Source organism: Conger conger, chromosome 6 (assembly GCF_963514075.1).
Source record: "Conger conger chromosome 6, fConCon1.1, whole genome shotgun sequence".
Taxonomy (NCBI): domain Eukaryota; kingdom Metazoa; phylum Chordata; class Actinopteri; order Anguilliformes; family Congridae; genus Conger; species Conger conger.
Genome location: NC_083765.1, coordinates 61,427,820 through 61,448,807, shown reverse-complemented (window position 1 = coordinate 61,448,807; position 20,988 = coordinate 61,427,820). Strand labels below are relative to the sequence as shown.

Genomic DNA, 20,988 nt, shown 5'->3' with positions numbered 1-20,988 from the left:
TTTAAAGTTTACATGACTATCTCACATTACCCAGAGACTTGTTCTTCCTGGCAATGTTCTGAATGCCTGTCGGTTCACGGTGGTCCGATCAGTTCTAGTTCTCATCTGTAGTACTGTGTGGACAGTGGTAGGGTGGAGAACAGTCACTGGCTCACAGATGAGAGCATGCTACTTTTACATATCCATACTATATGAATGGCAATATAGTGACAAGCAAAGCAAAATGATATAAATGAAGACAGAATAAATGATTTCACTACAAAACAGTGCCAAGTCACAGAGCAATTATGCAAATATAGGGTGAGTTATACAAACGATAAGACAGGAGAACAAAATGAGAAAACTGTTGCAATTGAAATGATGGCAAAAAGTCAGAGCAGTCATGAAAAGAAGATGCAATTGTATTTTCAAACACTGCTAGTTGAATTACCAAAAGATTGTGAATCACAGTTTATTTCATATTTTCATGTATTTGTCAACATAAAATAATGACTTTGTTTAGCTTTTTTGCCAGAAGGATAATTTTGAGTATGGGTTTGGATGAAGAGTTGTAGAAAGGGACTATTATATTACTGAGTGGAGTGAATCAAGCAGAAAGCCTGTTTTATATAATGACCACTAACTTGCTCAATTCCCGTCCCAGATGCAGTGCTGCAAACAAGTGCTGGGGGTCTTATTGGCTACTGAGTAATGGACATCAAAGAGGTTTATACTTCTGTTTACATCAATATACTGTAGCTGATGCCAGTGTTGCTGTTGAAGAACCTAGCTCTTTGGTCTGATAAATGAAGCATCTCCATCCCCACCCTTAGGATAATGGGAAATGTACCACTGCTGTAGTGAATTTTGTTGCTTCAACTACATTAAGAAATCTTCCCTTCCATTACCCTTTGCTTTAAAGGTACAAATACAGATTTTTGTGTTAAAACATTGTTATAAGACCATTCCTTATTATTGAATCCCTTCCTTATTATTGAAAAGGGGTCACTGACAAGTTGACTCACCCTCTGCCTGTGTTTATAGTCCTTATGTTGTGTACGGTTCCAGAGACCCAAACGCAGACGAGGAATTTCAAGAATCGCTGTCTTTAATCAGTCCAAGTCAAAAGTGATCACAAAACATAGTGCCAAATCGAGATGCAAAATAAAAGTAGTTTAAAGAATCCAAGGTCAAAAATTGAAAAGTCAGTGGTGTCAGAAAAACGAGGTACAGAAGGGCAAGGCAAAAACGTAGTCGAGGAAGGCAGAAAGTAAATCAGAACCAAAAATCAGAAAAGGCTAACAAACCCAAAGGGCTAAGCAAACTTGAAAACAGGCAAAGGGGTGTCATAATTAGACAGGCTTACTAGGAATCGGTACTGAATAATGATCAACGTTCTGACAACTAACATAACTGAGACCAGGATTTAAATACACGAGGGGATGAGGCAGACTAGGCGTGGCAAGGGAGTGAGGAGGACTTAACAAATAAACAAAAGACTAGAAACATGATGGGCTAGTATTACAATAACGAGGGGAAATGAATATGCGGACTGGATTCACATTGACCAAAAAGCAACAATGAGAAGGAATCGTGGAAAACCATAAAACCACCCGAATAGTGAAGCATGCAGACAGGGGAGTGACTCTGGAAAAACATTCAGACACAGACATCACCGGGGAAGAAGAATGCAATGAACTATAAATGGATGAACAGATAACCAGATATGAATAATAAATTACAAGAATAACAAACAAACTAACAGACAAAACTCAGGAACATTACACTTAAATTCGGGTTTCAAAATATGCATTAGACGGCCGGTGCTCTGTATCAAAACATTGTACAGCTATACAATCATTCCAGCTAATTGGTTGAAAATTGGTTCTAATTTCCACAGCCAATAGCATTTCAACGTCAGCACATTCACAGAGAACGGGTGGGATAAACAGTGTTGTGGTTTGAGCATGTTTTTGCTGCAATTCCTCTCTTGACCATTAGAAGTCCAAAATTACCTATTGTACCTTTAAAGCTAAGCCGGATTGCAATTGCATGTGAAACGATTGCCTGTGGAAAAGCAAGGCCTTGAGATATTTTTCTTTATTTTTCATTTGATACATTAGCCCGGTGGGTCAAAGGATGACTTGGCTAAGAAAATGCAAACTCAAGATGGCAGGCTGCAACCTGAGGTTGTTCCCGCAGCTGTCATATGAAATTCCAGCAGAAGGTTATAGAGCTATTCATCGTCTCAGGCATGGACCTCCCATACCCCTGCAAAAGATGGACCCTACTGAAAAAAACTGCTGGATGGTTGACCAGCTACCAGCTCAGACAAGCTACCAGCAGTAGCTGGTTAACCAGCTTGGTCATACCCAGGTAGTCCAGCTTCATGACCAGCTTGGCTACCCTGGTTGACCATCTCATACCCAGCTAAACCAGCATATGACCAGTTTGACCAGCTCAATTTTCAACCTGGCCTAGCTGGATTTTACAGCTGGGCATCCATCCCTCCCTTATGCCTGTGCATCTAATCTGAAGGATGACTCGAGCACTCGCCTGCTAAAAACAAGGTCTGAAGGGGGATTGAGAAACTGATCTCTTTCAGATTTCTCCAAGATTTGCATATAAGCATGTGGCTGTTCAGGATTCTGTGTCTACATTACATTACATATATTTAGCTGACGCTTTTATCCGAAGTGACTTACAGTTAGACTAAGCCGGGGACAAGAACCCACAGGACTGAGAACCCACAGGAGTGGAGAGAGAGAGCTGAAAAGCTACACGAGTTGGGTTTTTTTCTTCACATTTGTTATTTTAGTTCGTTATTTTAGACCGGATCCCGCGAGTGTGACGGGTGAAGACTTCTTTTTCCATTTGGGGGTGTGTGCTCTCTAACTCCAGCATCAGTTGCTCAAAATACACAGCAAACCGACATTTTGCATACCTCCCTGTGTCCATCTCTTCTGTCCTCCTGGGATTCAGCACCAAAATGTCACTCGCCGTGACACACCACTATGAGGACACAAAGGTAGTATGAATACGGAGAATCCGCCCCTTTTTCACCCCCTACTCGACCCAGCTCCTGGTCCAAGCGATGGTTCTGTCCCGCCTGGACTACTGCAATTCCCTCTTGACTGGCCTCCCAGCGTCCGCCATTAGACCCCTCCAACTCATCCAGAATGCAGCAGCTCGTCTGGTCTTCAACCTTCCCAAATACTGACACGTCACCCCCCTGCTTACTTCCCTCCACTGGCTGCCTGTCATGGCTCGCATCAAATTCAAAACATTGGTGCTAGCCTTCCAAGCAGTTAAAGGGTCTTCCCCAGCTTATCTGCAAAAAATCATCAGACCCTACACCCCTGCCAGACCTCTTCGTTCAGCCTCCACAGGCCGCTTGGCACCTCCCCCTCTCAGAACCTCCACCTCACGCTCACGACTACTGTCTGTTCTGGCTCCACGGTGGTGGAACAAACTCCCCGTTGAGGTCAGAACTATAGAATCTCTCCCCACCTTCAAGCGCAAGCTGAAGACACACCTCTTCAAGCAGCACCTCTCCCCATCCCTCCCTACCTCCCTATGAACCTTAATTGTTGTCTCTGTGACTTGCTCTGTGTATCGGTATTTTTAGTTGGCTAGGTAAGCAGTGTTTGGATAGTTAACTTTGGTCACTTTTGCTCTGTTTGTTTGTTTGTTTGTTTGTAAAAAAAAAAAAAAAAAAAAAAAGGGCCCTTGTTCTTATCTTTGTTGTACGGGTAGCAATTGAAATTGTACTTCCCTCTAGGGTCTTTCAGCGAACTTATCCCTGGTTATGGGTATGCACTTTGTTGTACGTCGCTCTGGATAAGAGTGTCTGCCAAATGCCAATAATGTAATGTAATTTAATGAATAAAGTCATGCTCTCCGCAGCCTGCAGGAACATGAACAGTGGCCGATGCAGACTGTCTCTGCATCGCAGGCGGCAGATCGAGCCGTCTTGATGGAGCTGCTGAAGGAAATAAAATAACCTGCCTCGCGTAGCTTTCCGGCATGTCGGCGCTTTCGGCACTCGGCTCTCTCTGTCCTCTCCTATGGGTTCCCAGTCTCAGCCACCTACTGTGGAAAGAAGCACACCTTTTGAACTCCTGGACTGATTTGATAACGTAGCCCGTGTGTGCCTACTTGACCAGTGGGAGTGGTCCTCTGAATCCCCTGCTTCCTTCCCGCAAACCGAGTCACTTGCCACATGCACTGATTTTATTGTGGCTACACTTAAACCACCAACCTTCCAGGTCCTAGTCAAGCAAATTAGCCACTAGGCTATCAGCTGAGATATATGTTTTTGAATGTTAAGATTAAACCATGGGAAACAACTCATAGAGGCTTCCAATCCAACAATGGATCAACTGCACTGCATTGCTTTATCGCTCCTTGCACTGGTTAGGAATATGTGGGCATGGCGAGCAAAGAAAATTCATACTTTCTAGCCTTGGTGCAAAGAAAGGCCTGTCATCATATATTCGTATGCTCCTGTATTCCTGTGAAGTCACTCTTGTGTTGCAGCAAGCAAAAGAAAGCGACTCAGCCAGGCACAGTGAGTGCGCCCCACACAGGCCTTTTTCCAGCCCGCCCAGGGAGCCTGCTCTAATTAAGATACCCACTCTAGCTCTACCCATTTTCCTGCAACAACAATAAATTACTGGCTGTGTCGGGGAAAGGTTGAGATGACAGGAATGAGTCCCCAGACCTTTGCTCTCCATCTGCACACAGGTCCCCTCAGACATGGGACTGGTGTTCAGCTATGCTCATGGGTTATGGAACAAGATAACAAGGTGGCCTAGATGTGTGTCTCAGTGGTGCCATCAGTAGCTTCTCTCTTGCTCACTCTCTCACCCCCTCTCTCTTACACTGTTATTCTCTCGCCCATGTTCTCTCTCTCTCATTTTCACAATCTGTGATAAAAGCAAAGATGACTTCAACACCATTGCTGAGAAAGACCCTGGTTGTGGCATGTTGTTCAAGACATTATTTATTGCTTTACTTGTTCATTGAACAATAATGTGTTAAAGTGTTTTTAGAGATATGGTGGCACAAAAAAGTTGATAACTGACATTTTAACTGCCACACGTAATCTCTGCTTGGTTTGTATATTTATTCTACACAATGCCAAATAACTGTCATGTTTTATTTAGGTTAAGACTCTGATGTCAGAAGGACGTTGGATTTGGCATGGAATAGGATTAAGACGAGAGTAGAATGCACTTGCAAATAGACAACAAATAGAGTGCCCATCAGTTTAAATGTGGGCTATGAGTTATTTAATATAACTTTATTCTGAGCTGTGCGTGTCTATGTCTGTGTGTGTTTGTTTGTTTGTGTGTGTGTGTGTGTGTGTGTGTGTGTGCAGCACCAAGAATAAGCATTGTGGATTTTATTATTTCAAGTTTTTAGTCTTAGTTTTGTCAGTCCAATTTTGTCTGTCCTTTGGCATTGCATCAGATGGATTGCTACCATTTGGACAGTCGGTGAAAACGCATTGAACTGTGGCTTCCACAATAATCATTTCCAATACAAACAACAGTAGTTTGAGAGCCAAAAATATTGATTGCAGATCGCCTTTGCTCTTCCGCGGGTTTGGAATTTCATTGTCTGTAACAGGGAGATTAGAAGGAAGCTCTGCCTAGTATAATATATCTCCACAGATATCATTTGTTACACCAAAACTTTGTGGGCCATAGCACAGTGCTGAGCATGTTCTCATACTGCTGTGACTCTGAGCTCTAGAGACTATGCCCGTTCCACCCTTTCGCATGCATCGACCCTGAAATGCAGAGTGAATGTTCGCTTGAATTTGTTGATATTAATGTATCTTGCAGGATGCCTGGTTGCTTTTTGTGTGGGAACAATACTGTAGATGCTTCGGATGTTCAGGCAGTAGCAACTGGTCATATTTCAGAATATCTAAGCCAGCTGTCCTGCTATTTGAATTTGTTAGAACCTATTGTACTACAACCGTATGGACTGTATTACTACTTACCAGACGTACAGCTAAATGGCAGAATGGTTATTGCACTTATACTTCTCAGCCAAGGAACATGATAAACCAGTTCTGTTTCACCAGCTTTTGGCTACAGGCAATCTATGTGGAAAATTAGACCTGTGTTGAAACTACCTTTGTGGTTATTTGTGTCGGCCACACTAATGTTAATACCTCTACTGACCCAAATCATTATGGACTGTCTGCTTCCTGTTACCTTTAGTCCTCAGGTCTGAGGTAGGCAATCCTGTTTCTGGAGTGCCAGAGTCGGTCCTGGTTTTTTCTCCATCCAACCCTGTAACTATATAAACAAGTTAATTTGAATTAATCAGGTTTAATGAATGCAGGAGACCATGTGCTGGAGGTTCAGAATATTCAGCATCATCCATCCAACTTGTGATAAATCTCAGCTGGAACAAAAACCAGAAATGGCACTGGCACTCGAGGACCAGGGTTTCCTACCCCTGCCTTCAACTATCTTTAAATAAATAACCACATTAATATAAATTAAATTAAGTTAATAAATTAAGCGATTTGCTGACTATAGAATGGAGTTCTGGTTTGAAAGTATGATTGCTATGTTATGACCAGTGGATACACTCTGGAAAGATAACATTCAAACTGAACACTACTTTCTAAGCCTGACTGTTATTTATGTGTGTATATGCTTTCTGCTTGCCTCAGCCCAGATAGCCACAAGGTAACCCTGCAAACAGTCTTGAATTGATGAGACGAGTCTTTGTTTACAGCCAGTATGACTGCGCTAACACCTTGAAGTAGTTTGTGTCTCAAAACAAACTTTGAAAAAGTATGTGGGCTCAAATAACGAATTAAGCTGTACAGTAGGACTATTCCTTCCTGGACACTTTCCAATTATGAAGTTTTCCATAGCGTGGGTGTTCAGTGCAAAAATGACACCTTGTTGTGCGAAGCACCGCATTCTGGGAAAGAAAACAGAATTTGCTTTAATTTGATTGCGGTATGCAAATGAGTGGAACGGCGTTTAGAAGCTGCATTTCTTCTCCTGAAGCAGCATTGCCCCTTGTCTTCTAGACGGTGGGAAATAATTATTTGTAGCTGGTCTACTGACTCATAGCTAGTTGTAGGCACAGGGATAAAACAATGTTGGTTCTACAGAACTAAAGGAGCTCTAGATTTTGAAGCATTCTTTGGTTTATCCCCTTCTGAGTTGACACTGGAGTGCTAAATGCTATTCTGCTAAATTTAGCCTGCTCTGTAATTTATTGAATAGAGTGCAGAAGTTTTATCGGGAGACTTGTGTGTTAATTAAAGGCATGAGTTATGTGACGGCTCAGGGGCTCTTTAGAAAAATGGAGCACACCTGAATACGTCTGTCTGTGTCTCCTGTCTGTGACCTCTTTGTCACTTTGGGCTGCAGTCTTAACTGTCAAAGGAAAGTTCTGGAACGGACATTCATCTTATTAAAAATGAGTCCCCTGTTTACGGCCCTGTCCATCTCCCTTGAGCTTGGGCTCAGTCCTGGTCTTATCCTGTATAAGGTCTGGCTCGAGATATACAAGGATACTTAGCAAACAGCAACAACTGTACAGCTAGTACCCAGTTAGATATCCACTGTTAGTTCAACTCTAACAGAGTTAACTCAACTCTTACAGTGTTTATATGAGTCACTATGACCAAGTAATAAATGCTGTAAGAGTTGATTTAACTCTGTTAAGAGTTGAACTGACAGTGGATATTTTTATATGTACCAGTGCTTATTAGCAAGGGCTTCACCTTATTTTGTATGTCAGTGCCACACAGCTCTGTTCTTCTGGAGGGAAAGCTGCGCCTTTTGGCTTCAGGTTGATGCCATAAGGGTTCTCTCTACCAGCGGAGAGATGAGTATAGGAGGGGAGGGGAGAGTGTTGAGTTGAGTATTCCCCATCTTGCAAAACACAACAAGATGTTTTGTTCTCGCTGTCGCAGCGCGGTTATTGCGTTGTATTGGCAGGAACCGCCGCTCTGTTGCCGTGGCTCCCTGGGAGCGTTCTTTAGACTGCGCCAGCGCTGTGTCTGTCTGCCAGCCGCCTGGCACTGCCCAGGATGTGACGTGGGCTGCAAGACGCTCCGGGGGAAACGCGGCTCACTGAGCGCATCAGAGGAACCAACCGGTGACCCACTTATTCACAAACCCCCCCACCCCCGTATGGCGCGGCTTGTAGGGAGGTCACGACTGTTGGGCAGGGGAAGCTTGGATCTAAGCAAGCCTAGGGGGGACTGTCAGCAGAACCGAAAGAGTTTAAAAGACTCTTTCTGGAAGGCGATCGTTGTGTTAGAGCCAGTTGGAGCCACAAGAGGGGAGCTAGGCAAGGGGCACCAGGGCAAGAGGACACCAGAAAGCAGAACACTGCCATAAACACAAAATCAGTATCTTAGTGTTATATCGAATTTTCAAATCATATTTATTTTACTTTTTTGTTAAATAAGACCGAAATATTGCTAATGAGGTAAGTCAATGAGGTGACTATTAAAAATGTGCCTGTTTGCCCCCGTGTCAGCATCGTGATTCATGCCACTAGTCATGCTAAGGATCACTGCAGTTAATAGCAACATCCATTCATTTTAATGATTGAGATCAATTTCATTGTTTCGCGCTGTGCGGTATTGTTAGTTTGCTGTTCAATTGATGAATTACATTTCACGCAAGGCTCCAACAGTAATTTGGCATGACCAGCTCACATCTTGTTTCCGTTCACGTGGATAGAATAATAAAATTGACACTTTTGAAGTGTTGTAGGTAATCCTATGCTTTTTGACCCTGCGTTGTTCCAAAGTCTTCTCTGTGTAATGAGCAGGTATTGCTTAGCAAAGTCACCATGTACCATACCTACTCAGTCACCTAATATTCATTTCAAATTTACAAATTTGTTCCAGTACTATGTGGGCGTGTATACAGTCAACAGAAAATTACTTATGACAGCCATAACAACCAAATATTATGAAACCTGTTTATGTATATTGTGCTTGGAATCCTTTCCATGTGCAGAAAATCTTGGTTGGCAGTCCTTATTCGATACACAGTTGGACTGCACTTTCTGTGTATTATGTGCCAGACATCAGGTTTAAGCATTTGTGAAATATTTCATCTATAACTCTTACCATCACTATGTAAAAAACCCACTGAGTGAAAAAACCATGCCCGGAATCACTGAAATAATGTTAATTCAGTTACCACATAGTGTTGTCTACTATGTAGTGAATCAGATGGGAATAAGGAGATTGTTAAAGACAAGCTGAAATCAAAATTAACTTTCTCCCTAATTCAGTCAATTCTTCATAAACATACGAACACATCGTAAAGTATATATTCCATAAAGTTAATAAACTTGTAATACTTGTGTATTTTCACACCAAAGCTTTTTTCCATCCACTTCCTGGAAAACAATTTAAATAGAGATTTTACATCATTGTGTACCAGTGGGCATGTATGCTGATAAAATGTAAATGTTCCAATCCCCTCCAATCAATGTCCTTTCACACAGCGGCATTTCACACACGCATTCCCCCTCCTCATTGAACTCCCCGCACTTCAAAAATCCCCCCAAAAGATTTGTTTCACTCGCGTATATATCATATTACAGGCCCTAGTGCTACTCTAACTTCCATTTCGGCTTGTCTCTAAGGTTTGTGGATGCGTTCCATGAGAGAAAATGTTCAGCACTCCCTCCAGACCACACAGAAAGGTAGAGCAGTGTAGGCCTCCTCATCCTCAAACCTACAATGTTTACTGTGAATGGAAGATGGTACAAAAATCGCCCCTTCAAAATTGTGCTATATATAACTGAACCCTGTGTTTAACGCACTCCAGGATGGAACAATAACACTAAGCTCTGAAACAACATGGCCCCCAAATCTCCAGAGGCTTGGTGGAGATGTACAGTTTTGGTAAAAATACATCTGTCTTTCTATTGCACTGCTGAAGACCATGTAAGTTGAAGTCATGGGAACAGGGTTGAGACAGGGTTTTCCTGAAACAGCAAAAATATGACACGCATGCATAATTCAGAACTTTTTCCTGCAGGATATGAGATTCCACAGGACAAATGGTTTTCCCCCAGTTTTTACTTTTTTAAACTGTGATCTACAAAACTTTAATTTGATGTGGTCTTAGAGGGCACCACTTTACAAAATGTCACCGCTAAGCTTTTTTTTCCTCTTCTTCTCTTCTTCAATTTGATGCCTTGGCTTCTTGCTGAGAATAAAGCTGTTAGATGCAAATATGTCTCTTACAAAGGTATGCTGCAACAGAGGAACATTTTGTAGTCAGTATGGTTTTTAATGAAGGCGCTGTAATGTCAACTTTTTCAGCTTTTGCTGCGCTTTGTTTGTTTTAGTGAGCATTTGAGGAAGGTATTCATCTGAAAATTCATCTTTCTGCAGTCCTTCCGGCATTCTGACTCTCCATATGGCCCTGCTGCATGTTTTGACTGGCTGTTGGTCGTTTGGTTTGAATGTCACTTTCGCAATCAATCAGCATCTGAAAATTGTTGTGTTGTACTGTAACTACAATCTTCAACAATTTTCAGTTTATTTATTTGTTTGTAGAGGTTCCTTATGGAATGACTGTTTCTGCTAGAGGGGAATTTATCTTCCACAACAAGCTGCTAGACCAACAGAACTCCAATTATGGCATTGTGCTGTTAGACATTTTCCCTGACATGTCAAAAAGACTGTAAAGCTAATTATGAAGATCCTTGAACAGGGCAACGCTGCTGTTCAAACAGCTAACTCTTTAAGCTGACTGCCTGTTTGGGATTACAGATACATTCTGTTAGATAGGTGGAGAGGACAAAAAGATGGAATCAAGATTCATAAATAAGCTAATAGTGACACATTTGTGCTGCTGCCTGCTGTTGTTTACAATTGTCTTAATTGTACATTGCTTCTTTGTTTGTTTGTCTCATTGAACTCTCATAAGATAATTGTACCTGGCATAAGACCAATTTGTGGTACAGCTCACCTTCCTTGTCCATAACATCCACGACAATTCAGCTTTACAATGGCCTTTCTTATGCTTTGTTTAGTGGGGAGAGGCTTAATTTAACTGCAATCTGTGTCACTGGCCTCTTCTGTGAATAATGGGGCTGTAACATTGAAGTCCCACTTCAATACGGCGGCCTGTAGCGTAGTGGTTAAGGTAAATGACTGGGACATGGAAGGTCGGTGGTTCTAATCCCGGTGTAGCCACAATAAGATCCGCACAGCTGTTGGGCCCTTGAGCAAGGCCCTTAACCCTGCATTGCTCCAGGGGAGGATTGTCTCCTGCTTAGTCTAATCAACTATACGTCGCTCTGGATAAGAGCGTCTGCCAAATGCCAATAATGTAATGTAATAATGTAATACTGGGTGGACTGTATGCTAGAAGTACTAGAAGGCTAAATTGAGAAATGACAGGTTTTGTCAAATTCTGAAGGGTGCTTTTGACTGCAAACACAGAGAACTGGAAGGCAGATTGATTTAGATTTAGAGCTTCTAAGGGAAAATGTGTGTTGCCTAAATCTTTGTGCTTATTAGCTTGACTGCTTTGTCTTTCAAGTGAATTGCCAGAATCTCCAGAGAAGTCTTCAGAGTATATCTGAACTGTATGATCTTTTCCTGTATTTTAATGGAACTCATTCAAAGCCACAAGCTATTAAAATAATATACAGTATGGTGTATATATGCTGTAAATTTCAGCTAGCTGTAAGAGAAAATAGTCTGGTGTCTATTTTGTATGAAGCAAGAAGAATTTAAGGACTCCTTTCAATAATGTACTCTCAGCTGTTGAGAAAATTTGAGAAGATGAACTTGAATGAAAATTTTAAGAAGTCATGCAAAGGTTAACACTGCAAATTGTATATATACCAGAGTATAGTGCTCTGAAGTGGGTGAAAACATTTTACCTGCGTGTCACTTGACAAGAAATCATTACACTCGAGGAATTCCCATTCCGATAAGTTGCCAGATTCAATAGGCATTGTGGGATTCAGCAGTAAAGTTATTCTCTGTTTATGGCTTAGCAGGCAGATCACTTTCTATTTACAGACTCTTACACTGCCTGGAACGATCGATAGCGTGCCCTACCCAACTCTGCAGCATATCACACTGTGAGAATTTGTAGTGTTTTCAAATCATAGAATTAATTCCCAGAGTCTCAAGACTCAGAGCTTTGGAACTGCTTTGCATAATTTGCAATTTCTTTAACCAGGGAGGGAAGGTTTCAGTCAGCAGAGGTGTCCCCTTTTCTTTGTATGGAACGTGCCAGAATCTGCAGAACTGGGGTTAATAAATAAAATTATATTATTTTGGGCTTTGGTGGCTCTGTGTCTGAGTATGTTTCTGGGTTTTTTGTGTACGCTGAGTTTTCTGCGGTGTGAAAATTTCCCAGAGGTCTTTCTCTGGAAGCTCATTCCAGGTCTACAGGTCTCTGGATATACTTGATTGCTGTTATTGTCTTTGGGCTAAAAGACTGAAGGTTATTAATATTTTCCTCCATACTTCTACTCGTATTTAGACTGCTCAGCTTCTCTCTGGTAGCTAATAAATGCACCTTATTATTTGAGTGAATGTATATCCTGGAATGACCCTGATTATGAAATCCCTGTTGTAAAATCCAGCTATGACTAGCTTAAATTGACCTGCTACCAGCTGTTTGAAAACACAGCTTGAACTGGTCGAACCATTTTGATCATGGAGGGTCTGAACTGGTCAACCAGCTATCAGCTTCAAAACCTAGCTTGAGCTGTTTATCTTCAGCAGGGATGCCCGCTGCCAATGCGGACAGCCAAGTGAAAAAATAAAAGCAGTGACTCCAAGTTTGGCCTTCAGAATAGCCTCCATGTCTATGCCTTCCCAAACTGATGAGGCAAAATGTTGCATTACAAAATGGGGGAAAAAGAGTGAAATGAGGATGAAAAATTGTTTCAAAATTAACTCTGAAGAGCACCCGTTCCAGCTATTTGCTAGATGGTGATATTCCCGAGATCCTCACGGAATCCTCAAGGAATCCCACAGAAGTTGAGTCAGTCAGATTTGTACTGCCAGGGGACTGAATCGGACTGACAGCTGTAGTGACAGAATCACTGTAGGGATAGATTAAGGGGAGACCGTTTATATTCTATATTCTATTGGTGTTGTCTCCACTGAAGACAAAGCATTGGTCATTGCTGTCCTCACGCCAATGAAAGCCTCCATTTCTAAAACCTTGAAAGCTTCAATGATGATTCCACCTCCATGTTCCATCTCCATCTGCATCAGTCCCTATCAAATACTCCTGTGTTTGTTATCTCTCGGTGCATAGCAGACTGCTGTAAATAGCCCCGTTGAATGTTTCTCATTTCGGAGCTAATAAACAGATACTGTATGTCTTTCGGGCGGCCGTATTCACCGTCTTGTTTCATTAACAATGCATAATTTGAGTGCCTCTCCTCCTGTGTAACCTGTCAAGTACCCGTCATAGGAAGCTATTCAATGTCTCTTTGTTGTGGCTTTGGCTGTTCACCTGCATGTATAAAGACAGATAAACACTTTATTTATCCCCAGGAGGACCAGGAAATGTCAGGTCCCGTGCGTAAGCTGTCAGGACATAATGTTCGGATGTACCACCCTTGTGTACCTGTTTGTGACAGAGATTCGTACAGTTTGAACCTTTCATTATCTGCTCCACATGCTAATTTGATAAAGGTGTTCCTCAGGTTCTGTTAAACTCCCAAATGGTATTTTGTAAAAGTAACAGCCTGTTAAGCGATGAGATTTAAGAAGGAATGTTTTCTTTGCTTAAGAAGCCAAGACAGCCCAGGATACCGTGCTTAGTTACTCTTGCTGAGGTTTATTTTAAAAAGGAAGGATTGCCTTCTCGTCCACTTCTTGGCCCCAATCAAGCTGTTTTAACCCATGGAAACTGCATTCTTCAGACAGCCCAACATTTTTAAATTAGCATAATATACAGTAGACTCTTGGCTCCTTAGATATTTCTGGTCTTCATAAATTGTTTTTAAAAGGGGTCTGTAGGGTACAGTAGTCATAGAGAAATATTTGAAATTGAAATGGAAAAATCACTGGTGTATCTTTATAATTTTGCAGTAATATTTGAGTTGCCACTTTAATTATTCACTGCTGGATATCATGGAAGTTTTCAAGCCATCTTTCGGCAACTTCACTGGCAACAGTAGCATAAAAAACAGTACCAGATATAATGCCTGTTGCGATTTCATATTCACTAGAAAATTAATGAAGAGCAATCCTGCAAACTGCCCAGATTGTATCCCACTGTATCAACAGCCATCTTTGCACAAGAGTCATCATATGACCGTGTGTGATGCACACATCCAAAGACTCACCACTCCCACCTCTGTAACACCGAGCTAGAGGGATTCCAATCCCATCTGAATCACAATGAAAAGAATGACATCCCTGTGTAGTAATTGCTGTATATCTCAGACGTCGTTCAGGAAACTAATCCCATCCGAATACGGCTTATGTCCAACCACAGATTTTCTGTCTATTCATTATTATTTTTGTGAAGAACCCAAGACCCTCACAAAGGCTATTGTTCCTATGTGGTCTTATGGTGTCTCTGTGCATAGAACAAAGATACTCTGAACAAGGAAAAAGTAGGAAATTGTACAGGTGACTGCCATCCATAATACCATAACTGATTCCCTGTACCAACAATAGCTCAGTGCAAAACATTTTGCAATTCCTAAACTGAGAATTATAACTGACATTTTTGTTTTCATGAGTTGGTGGTTGTTTATTGGGCACTAAATACATGTGTTGCAAGCCGATCGTGCCCAATTTTTATGGGGAGCCTGTAAGCCAGTCGGATCGGCTCAGAATGGTACCTCACACCTAGCAAGTATCAACATTAAGACCTAACGTGTTTCTTATGATGTGGTCCCGATCTGAAAATAACAATCAGGAGCCTGTATAGTCGTATAATGTATGCCCACCTCAACATCCTGTGACTCAAAAACACACATCTCTGAGAGGTAGAACAGCATTGAAACTATTTTTCTGTTCAGAATAGGAAATTGTATTAGTGGACCTATCCCCTCCCTTGCTGCATTTGAGGCTGAGTTCAGGAGAGTGCAGATTAGCATGTGTGTGCCCTGAAGCTCTCACTGCCAGTCACTGCTCCGCTCCACTCTCCAGTTAGCCAGCTGAGCTGCACCGTCAGTCAGCTGGAAGAGTGTTCCTCACACACACCTGGCACAGCCAGACCGCGGCAGCCGGCTCATCCGGAGGGACTGCGTTTGTGTCGAGGGACCGGCTAAATCTCGCCGGCTGAACGCAGCCTGCTCTGGAGCGGCAGGGACTCCATTTACTAAGGGCTGTCTCTTAACGCTTAATGTCCGCCAGGATCAGAAAGGTCCATTTCTTCTGCAGCAAACTGACTTTGTCTCAAAGCAAAGATGCAGAATAGACCCTGTTTCCTCTGGGAGCCTAGCATTGTTTACACACTGTAATGTTGGGAGCATTAGCCTGTTCCGGGTTTTCAGTTAAGCCAATGTTCCTGGAAGTGCACTCCAGTTCCTGGTTTTAGCACTCACTTACACACAAGGGGAGCATTAATACAATGCAGTTGCCGCTAACATTACTGTGCAAAACCATTTGACCAAAAAACCATAAGTATTTTATTAAGCTGCGAGCCACGTCCCAACATTTGTGCTTTGAACAGAGCCCATGAGGCAGACATTACATGCACTAGGAGGGTTTTGCTGGCCGCGGGGTGGTAGTGGGAGGCTTGGTGGGGTCGCGGGGATGCCAGGGCTGATATAGCGGGGACAGAGAGAAAACTGCTCAGGGCTGCCCTGTGTCCCTTCAGCCTGCCGTTTAGAGCATCGGCCCGCGCTTCACGATGCCAGTGAGACGCCCTCAGCCCCAAGCAGCGAGAGTTATCAAAGTGGCTGCATGTCACGCCGTGTCTCGTCCCGGTTTACAGGCAGGATCCGCTGTAGAGATACAGCTCATCTGTGTAGCACATCAGCAGGGAGGACAAGAGAGAGCTGCCCCTGAGAGTTGTGTTTCCACAGAGAAACGTGGTTTGTAAGGCGGCCGTATTTGCTTTCCACTCAAATTCAAATAGCGCTTCTCTCACTGGAGTAGAATAAAGAGGGATTGCCTTTAATCCTTTTCTCATTTTCACACAAAACTGCATGTCTGGGGCCTCATGTTTTATCCTCTGGTGCCTGAGAAAGTATGGTTGTGGGTGTGAACATGGATGACGTGCAATCTCTGAAGTGCAACTTTGGAGCATGAGCTATATTGTAGATTTGCTTCATTAAGAGTAAACTCCCTCCCCATCATATCTGCAGTGTTCCTATCTGCTGTTACACTGCTTGTGGGTCTTTGTTTGACAATGCTGTCATCAAACAAGACATTTCTTCCCAGTGAAGCAGCCAATGTTTCTATTTCAGGTGTCTGTGCAATAGTTGCATAAATTTTCACATAGAGAGAACACTTTAACAATCCCATGATAAGAACCATATTTCTCTTTGGCTCCTGTAAAATTGTGAGATAGTGAAAAATTGCCTGCTGAAATATTTAGTCTCACATTTGAATTGATGCAAATATGACTGTGAAGCATGTGTTTATGGTATTCTGTGTGATAGCCATGCTCATGACTTCAGAGTAATGTGTAAAAATGTTGTTTATGCCCTTGTGACTAATCAAGTGTATTTGCTATTCTACGAAGGACGGGAACAATAAAAACACATAACTGCCAAGCATTATTGCCTGCCTATAAATCCAGACTTTTGTGTATGTTTTTTCAAAGATGGCTGCAGATAACAGTTTTCAAATATCTATCAGATCCAGCTGTAAGAATATACATGTAAGATAAGATAAGATAAGATAAGATATCCTTTATTGAACCCTGTGGGTTAATTTGTCTTCTGCATTTGACCCATCCTAGTTACCTAGGAGCAGTGGGCAGCCACAGTGCAGCGCCCGGGGAGCAATGCAGGGTTAAGGGCCTTGCTCAAGGGCCCAACGGCTGTGCGGATCATTTATAGTGGCTCGACCGAGATTCGAACCACTGACGTTGTGGCTCCCAGTCATGTACCTTAACCACTACGCTACAAGCCACTCCCTACGCTGCAAGCCACCCCTCAGCACTGCTGCTGGAGCGGTGTAATCAGCAGCCCTGGGTCTGAAAGGAAGCCCTATTTGTCCAGAACAGACGCCACCCTGCTTTAAAATGCAACTATGCCAGCTTGACCAGCTTGAAAATTTAGTTGGTCAAGCTGGTCCAGCTGGGTATGAGCAGTTCAAGGAGTATGACCAAGCTGTTCATAAAGCTGGTCGAGCTGGGTATGAGATGGTCAACCAGCATGGCCAAGCTGGTCATAAAGCTGGTCTAGCTGGGTATGAGCTGGTCAGTCAGCTAGTGCTGGTAACATGTTTGAGCTGGTAGCTGGTCAACCATCTATCAGCTGTTTCAAAGCATAGTTTGAGCTGGTCAAACCATGTCAAGCTGGGAGATGGTGTGAACTGGTAAACCAAATAAACCATATTGAGCTGGTAGCTGGTCTGAACTGGTCAACCAGCTACCAGCTGTTTCAAAACCTAGCTTGATTTTTCAATGGAGCAGTAGGCTACAGGCTACAACAGTTTCCACAAGTGTCTCTTGACAAAAATGACATATTTTGAACTGAAAAAAGGTGACTCAACATTTTCTCTCAATGTTGCGCAACTCTTGTAACAACTCTCAGTATGTCACTGACACTGTCATACATTGTTGTGCCCTGTGATTGGACAAATATGAGGAATGTGCATGGAACAGAAGAAAAACTAAGAAAGAAATAAGTAAAGTAAGCAAGTATCATCAGCTGTATCATTCATCCTTGAAAGATTATAAAGACACTCAAATGGTGGATAACTCATGGCAAGAGATTGGGGTATATTATATTATTAAATACTGCAAGTCATTGGACCAGTTAACCGACATCCAAAGAATACTTGAAATCATTGTCTTTCACAGGTCTGGTCAACGAGAACACGTTCTCCCTGGTTTCCCTCATTTGGTTTATCGGATGGAGGGACCACTTTCTTTTTTCCATTCACCTTCATTTAAAAAAGACACATGTCTGTATCGTCTGTAATCTCATCCCATCCCATCCTTTCACAAATGTAAAGAAATAGCCAGGAATTTGGTGTCTCGTTACCATAGAGACTGCAGAACTGTGCTCGCAGGCCTTTGCTGAAGTATGAATGCTGAACACTTTTTGAAAGTGTTGAGCGATAAAGTGTAAATTAGTCTTTTAGAGCCACCTGGCAAGCCGAGGCCAATGCAATCCATGGCACTGTGAGATTTCTCAGTCAAGCCAAGACAAGTCAGGTGGTGCAGATACTGAGTGCTGAACACCCCTTTTTTCAATGAGCAATGTCAGTTTGAGAAGGTTAACTAAACTGAACTCCAGGTATAATACTGAGACACAACTACATCTGATTTTTATTTTCCTGCAATATAATGCATCAGATTATACCAAGGTGGGAATAGAAATAGAAAGTTAACTTTTACCCAATTCACACAGTATCTGCCAAGCTGAATTGAATGAAACTGAGGTGTTGGGATGCAACTTTCTACTGCAGGTATGATCATCTTGTCATTAGCCAAAACTGTAAGACTTCTTGTCCTTTTCCTTCTCACGTAATGGGTTTATAGCTCCAGCAAAACTCCGGCCAGTTTACTTTTTTGCCCTTTCAAAAAATAGATTTTACTTTCTTCATATTGCTGTGGGAATAGTGTTTATTGTTAAGCTGTGTCGAGGTTGTTTACAGTGAAGGCCCTGGCTTATTGTTTCATGGGCCAGAGGTTGGCTTAGCTTCTGCTTTTCTTTAGCTTTTCTCTCTCTTTATCTCTCTTTTCTCTTTCACTGTCTCCTGTTTGCGAAGCGTTTAATGCACGCGGCTGCTCCGCACCCTGCTGACGCGAGCATACAGAGACGACTTTATCCAATTGAACTTTCATTATGTAACGTGTCTGATTCTATTAGACGTCTTGCTCCGGCAAGGTCACGCAGGTGTGTTGTTGTCTCGCCACATCCTGGCCTGTCTGCTTCTTACTTAGTTTGAGACCCTTTTTCTATTTGTGTGTTGTCAGGCCGACCATTAGGCCTATAGGGTAGCTGGGAAACGCTGAAGCCAAACTTCACTGTCTCTGAAGATCCAGCCTACACAAACTGCCCTTGGCTCTCAATACGTCTTTGTTCCGTATGATAAAAGAGGAACATGTATTAGGCAGACAGCCCGGAGATGTACATATTGTAAGGACACAAAGATAAATAAATGGTGAGATCGATACTGACTGGAGTGTGTTTTAATGGGTTTAATGTTCACTGAGTCATTAAATTCAATAGTTACATTTTCTAATGATGAATAACAGGGCATGCTGTCAGTCACACCCCATGACGTACAGTGTACAGGTGTGATGTGCTCTACAATACATTCCCCTTCATTCCGGTATTTGGCATCCGCAATTCCTGTATTTTGAATGCGTTGATCGACACGCCCACTGGTACACGATGACGTAAAACCTAAATTCTAATCGTTTTCCAGGAAGTGGATGGAAAAAACTATGGCAACAATTTTTGGCAATTTCATTCATTTTATGGAATATACACTCAGTGAGCACTTTATTAGCTATTTATTAGACTTATTTTTTTGACTTATTGGTCTTCTGTTGCTGTAGCCTATCCACTTAGAGGTTTGACACCTTGTATGTTCAGAGATGCTCTTCTGCATACCACTGTTGTAATGTGTGGTTATTTGCATTACTGTCACTTTCCTGTCAGCTTTGACAAGTCTGGCCCTTCTCCTCTAACCTCTCTAATTAACAAGGCATAACTGTAGCTCACTGGATGCTGTTTGTTTTCCACACCATTCTCTGTAAACTCTAGAGACTGTTGTGTGTGAAAATCATCGGAGATCTGAGATTCTCAAACCACCCTGTCTGGCACCAACAATCATTCCACAGTCAAAGTCACATTTCTTCCCCATTCCGATATTTGTTCTGAAAAACAGCTGAACCTCTTGACCACGTTTGCATGCTTTTATGCATTTAGCTGCTGTCACATGATTGGCTGATTAAATGTTTTCATTAACAAGCTGGTGTACAGGTCTACCTAATAAATTGCTCATTGAGTGTATAAATGAAGACTTGACTAAATTCAGGAAAAAGTTCATTTTGTCTTTAAACAGACATTTTATGATTACCGAATTTGATGGCCAACTTAAGCCTACCCTATGCAGTTGTGTCTCACCACTGTGAACTCTTTCAGCAAGGGTCACCCAGATTCCAACCATCAATGTTTTGTGAGTGTATATTTTATTCACAAAGGCAGTACAGTCACTGAATGAGAAAGATGATGATGATGTTTAAAATGGCGGCCAGACACGTGCAGTATGTGTTAACATTTTTGTCTATTCTCTTTTGTGTCTTTTTGCGTTACAGAACACGATAAGCACCGCCTGTGTAAGAGCACAGAGTACATGAATCTGCATTTCAAAGTGAAATGGTTTCATAACGAGTACGTCCGAGATCTGCCAGCCTTCAAGGACTCCGTGCCAGAGTACTCCCTGTAGGTATCGCGTCAGTCTCGCTTTTGACAACAAACATTAACTTCATACTCAAGTATCAGTCCAACCTCTTCCCTGTCAACTGCAGTTAATAGCAGCTCATGTATTGCAGTAGATAGCATTTTGTATTGTGTGAAAACATGGATTTCCTTATCTATCTGATGGCTTGCCCGCTTCCTCCGCATATTGAATCGAGGGTAATCGCTGCTTGTATTACAAGTCATATTTTGTAATGTGAATGTGAAAAGCGCCTTGCCCTCTCATGCTGCCCTGTTGCTGGAGGAACAGCGTCGATCCATTAGTCAGTATTACGAGTGGGGGCTGGGGCTGGGTGCCAGGAAGACAGCCCGCAGCCCAACACCTGGGCTGTCAATCACGGGTGAACCTTACGAGATTGATTTCCCCCGTAGCGATCC

At 42.4% G+C, this 20,988-nt stretch overlaps 1 protein-coding gene across 1 annotated transcript in view; it reads left to right on the top strand.

The window, feature by feature from the left end:
- Window positions 1-20,988, top strand: part of LOC133131086 (protein unc-13 homolog C-like) — a 126,400-nt gene that overhangs the window by 65,403 nt on the left and 40,009 nt on the right. The window contains exon 19 of the mRNA XM_061246214.1: window positions 20,448-20,574. Coding sequence (XP_061102198.1) covers window positions 20,448-20,574 — 127 coding nt within the window. The remainder of the gene's footprint in view (window positions 1-20,447; window positions 20,575-20,988) is intronic.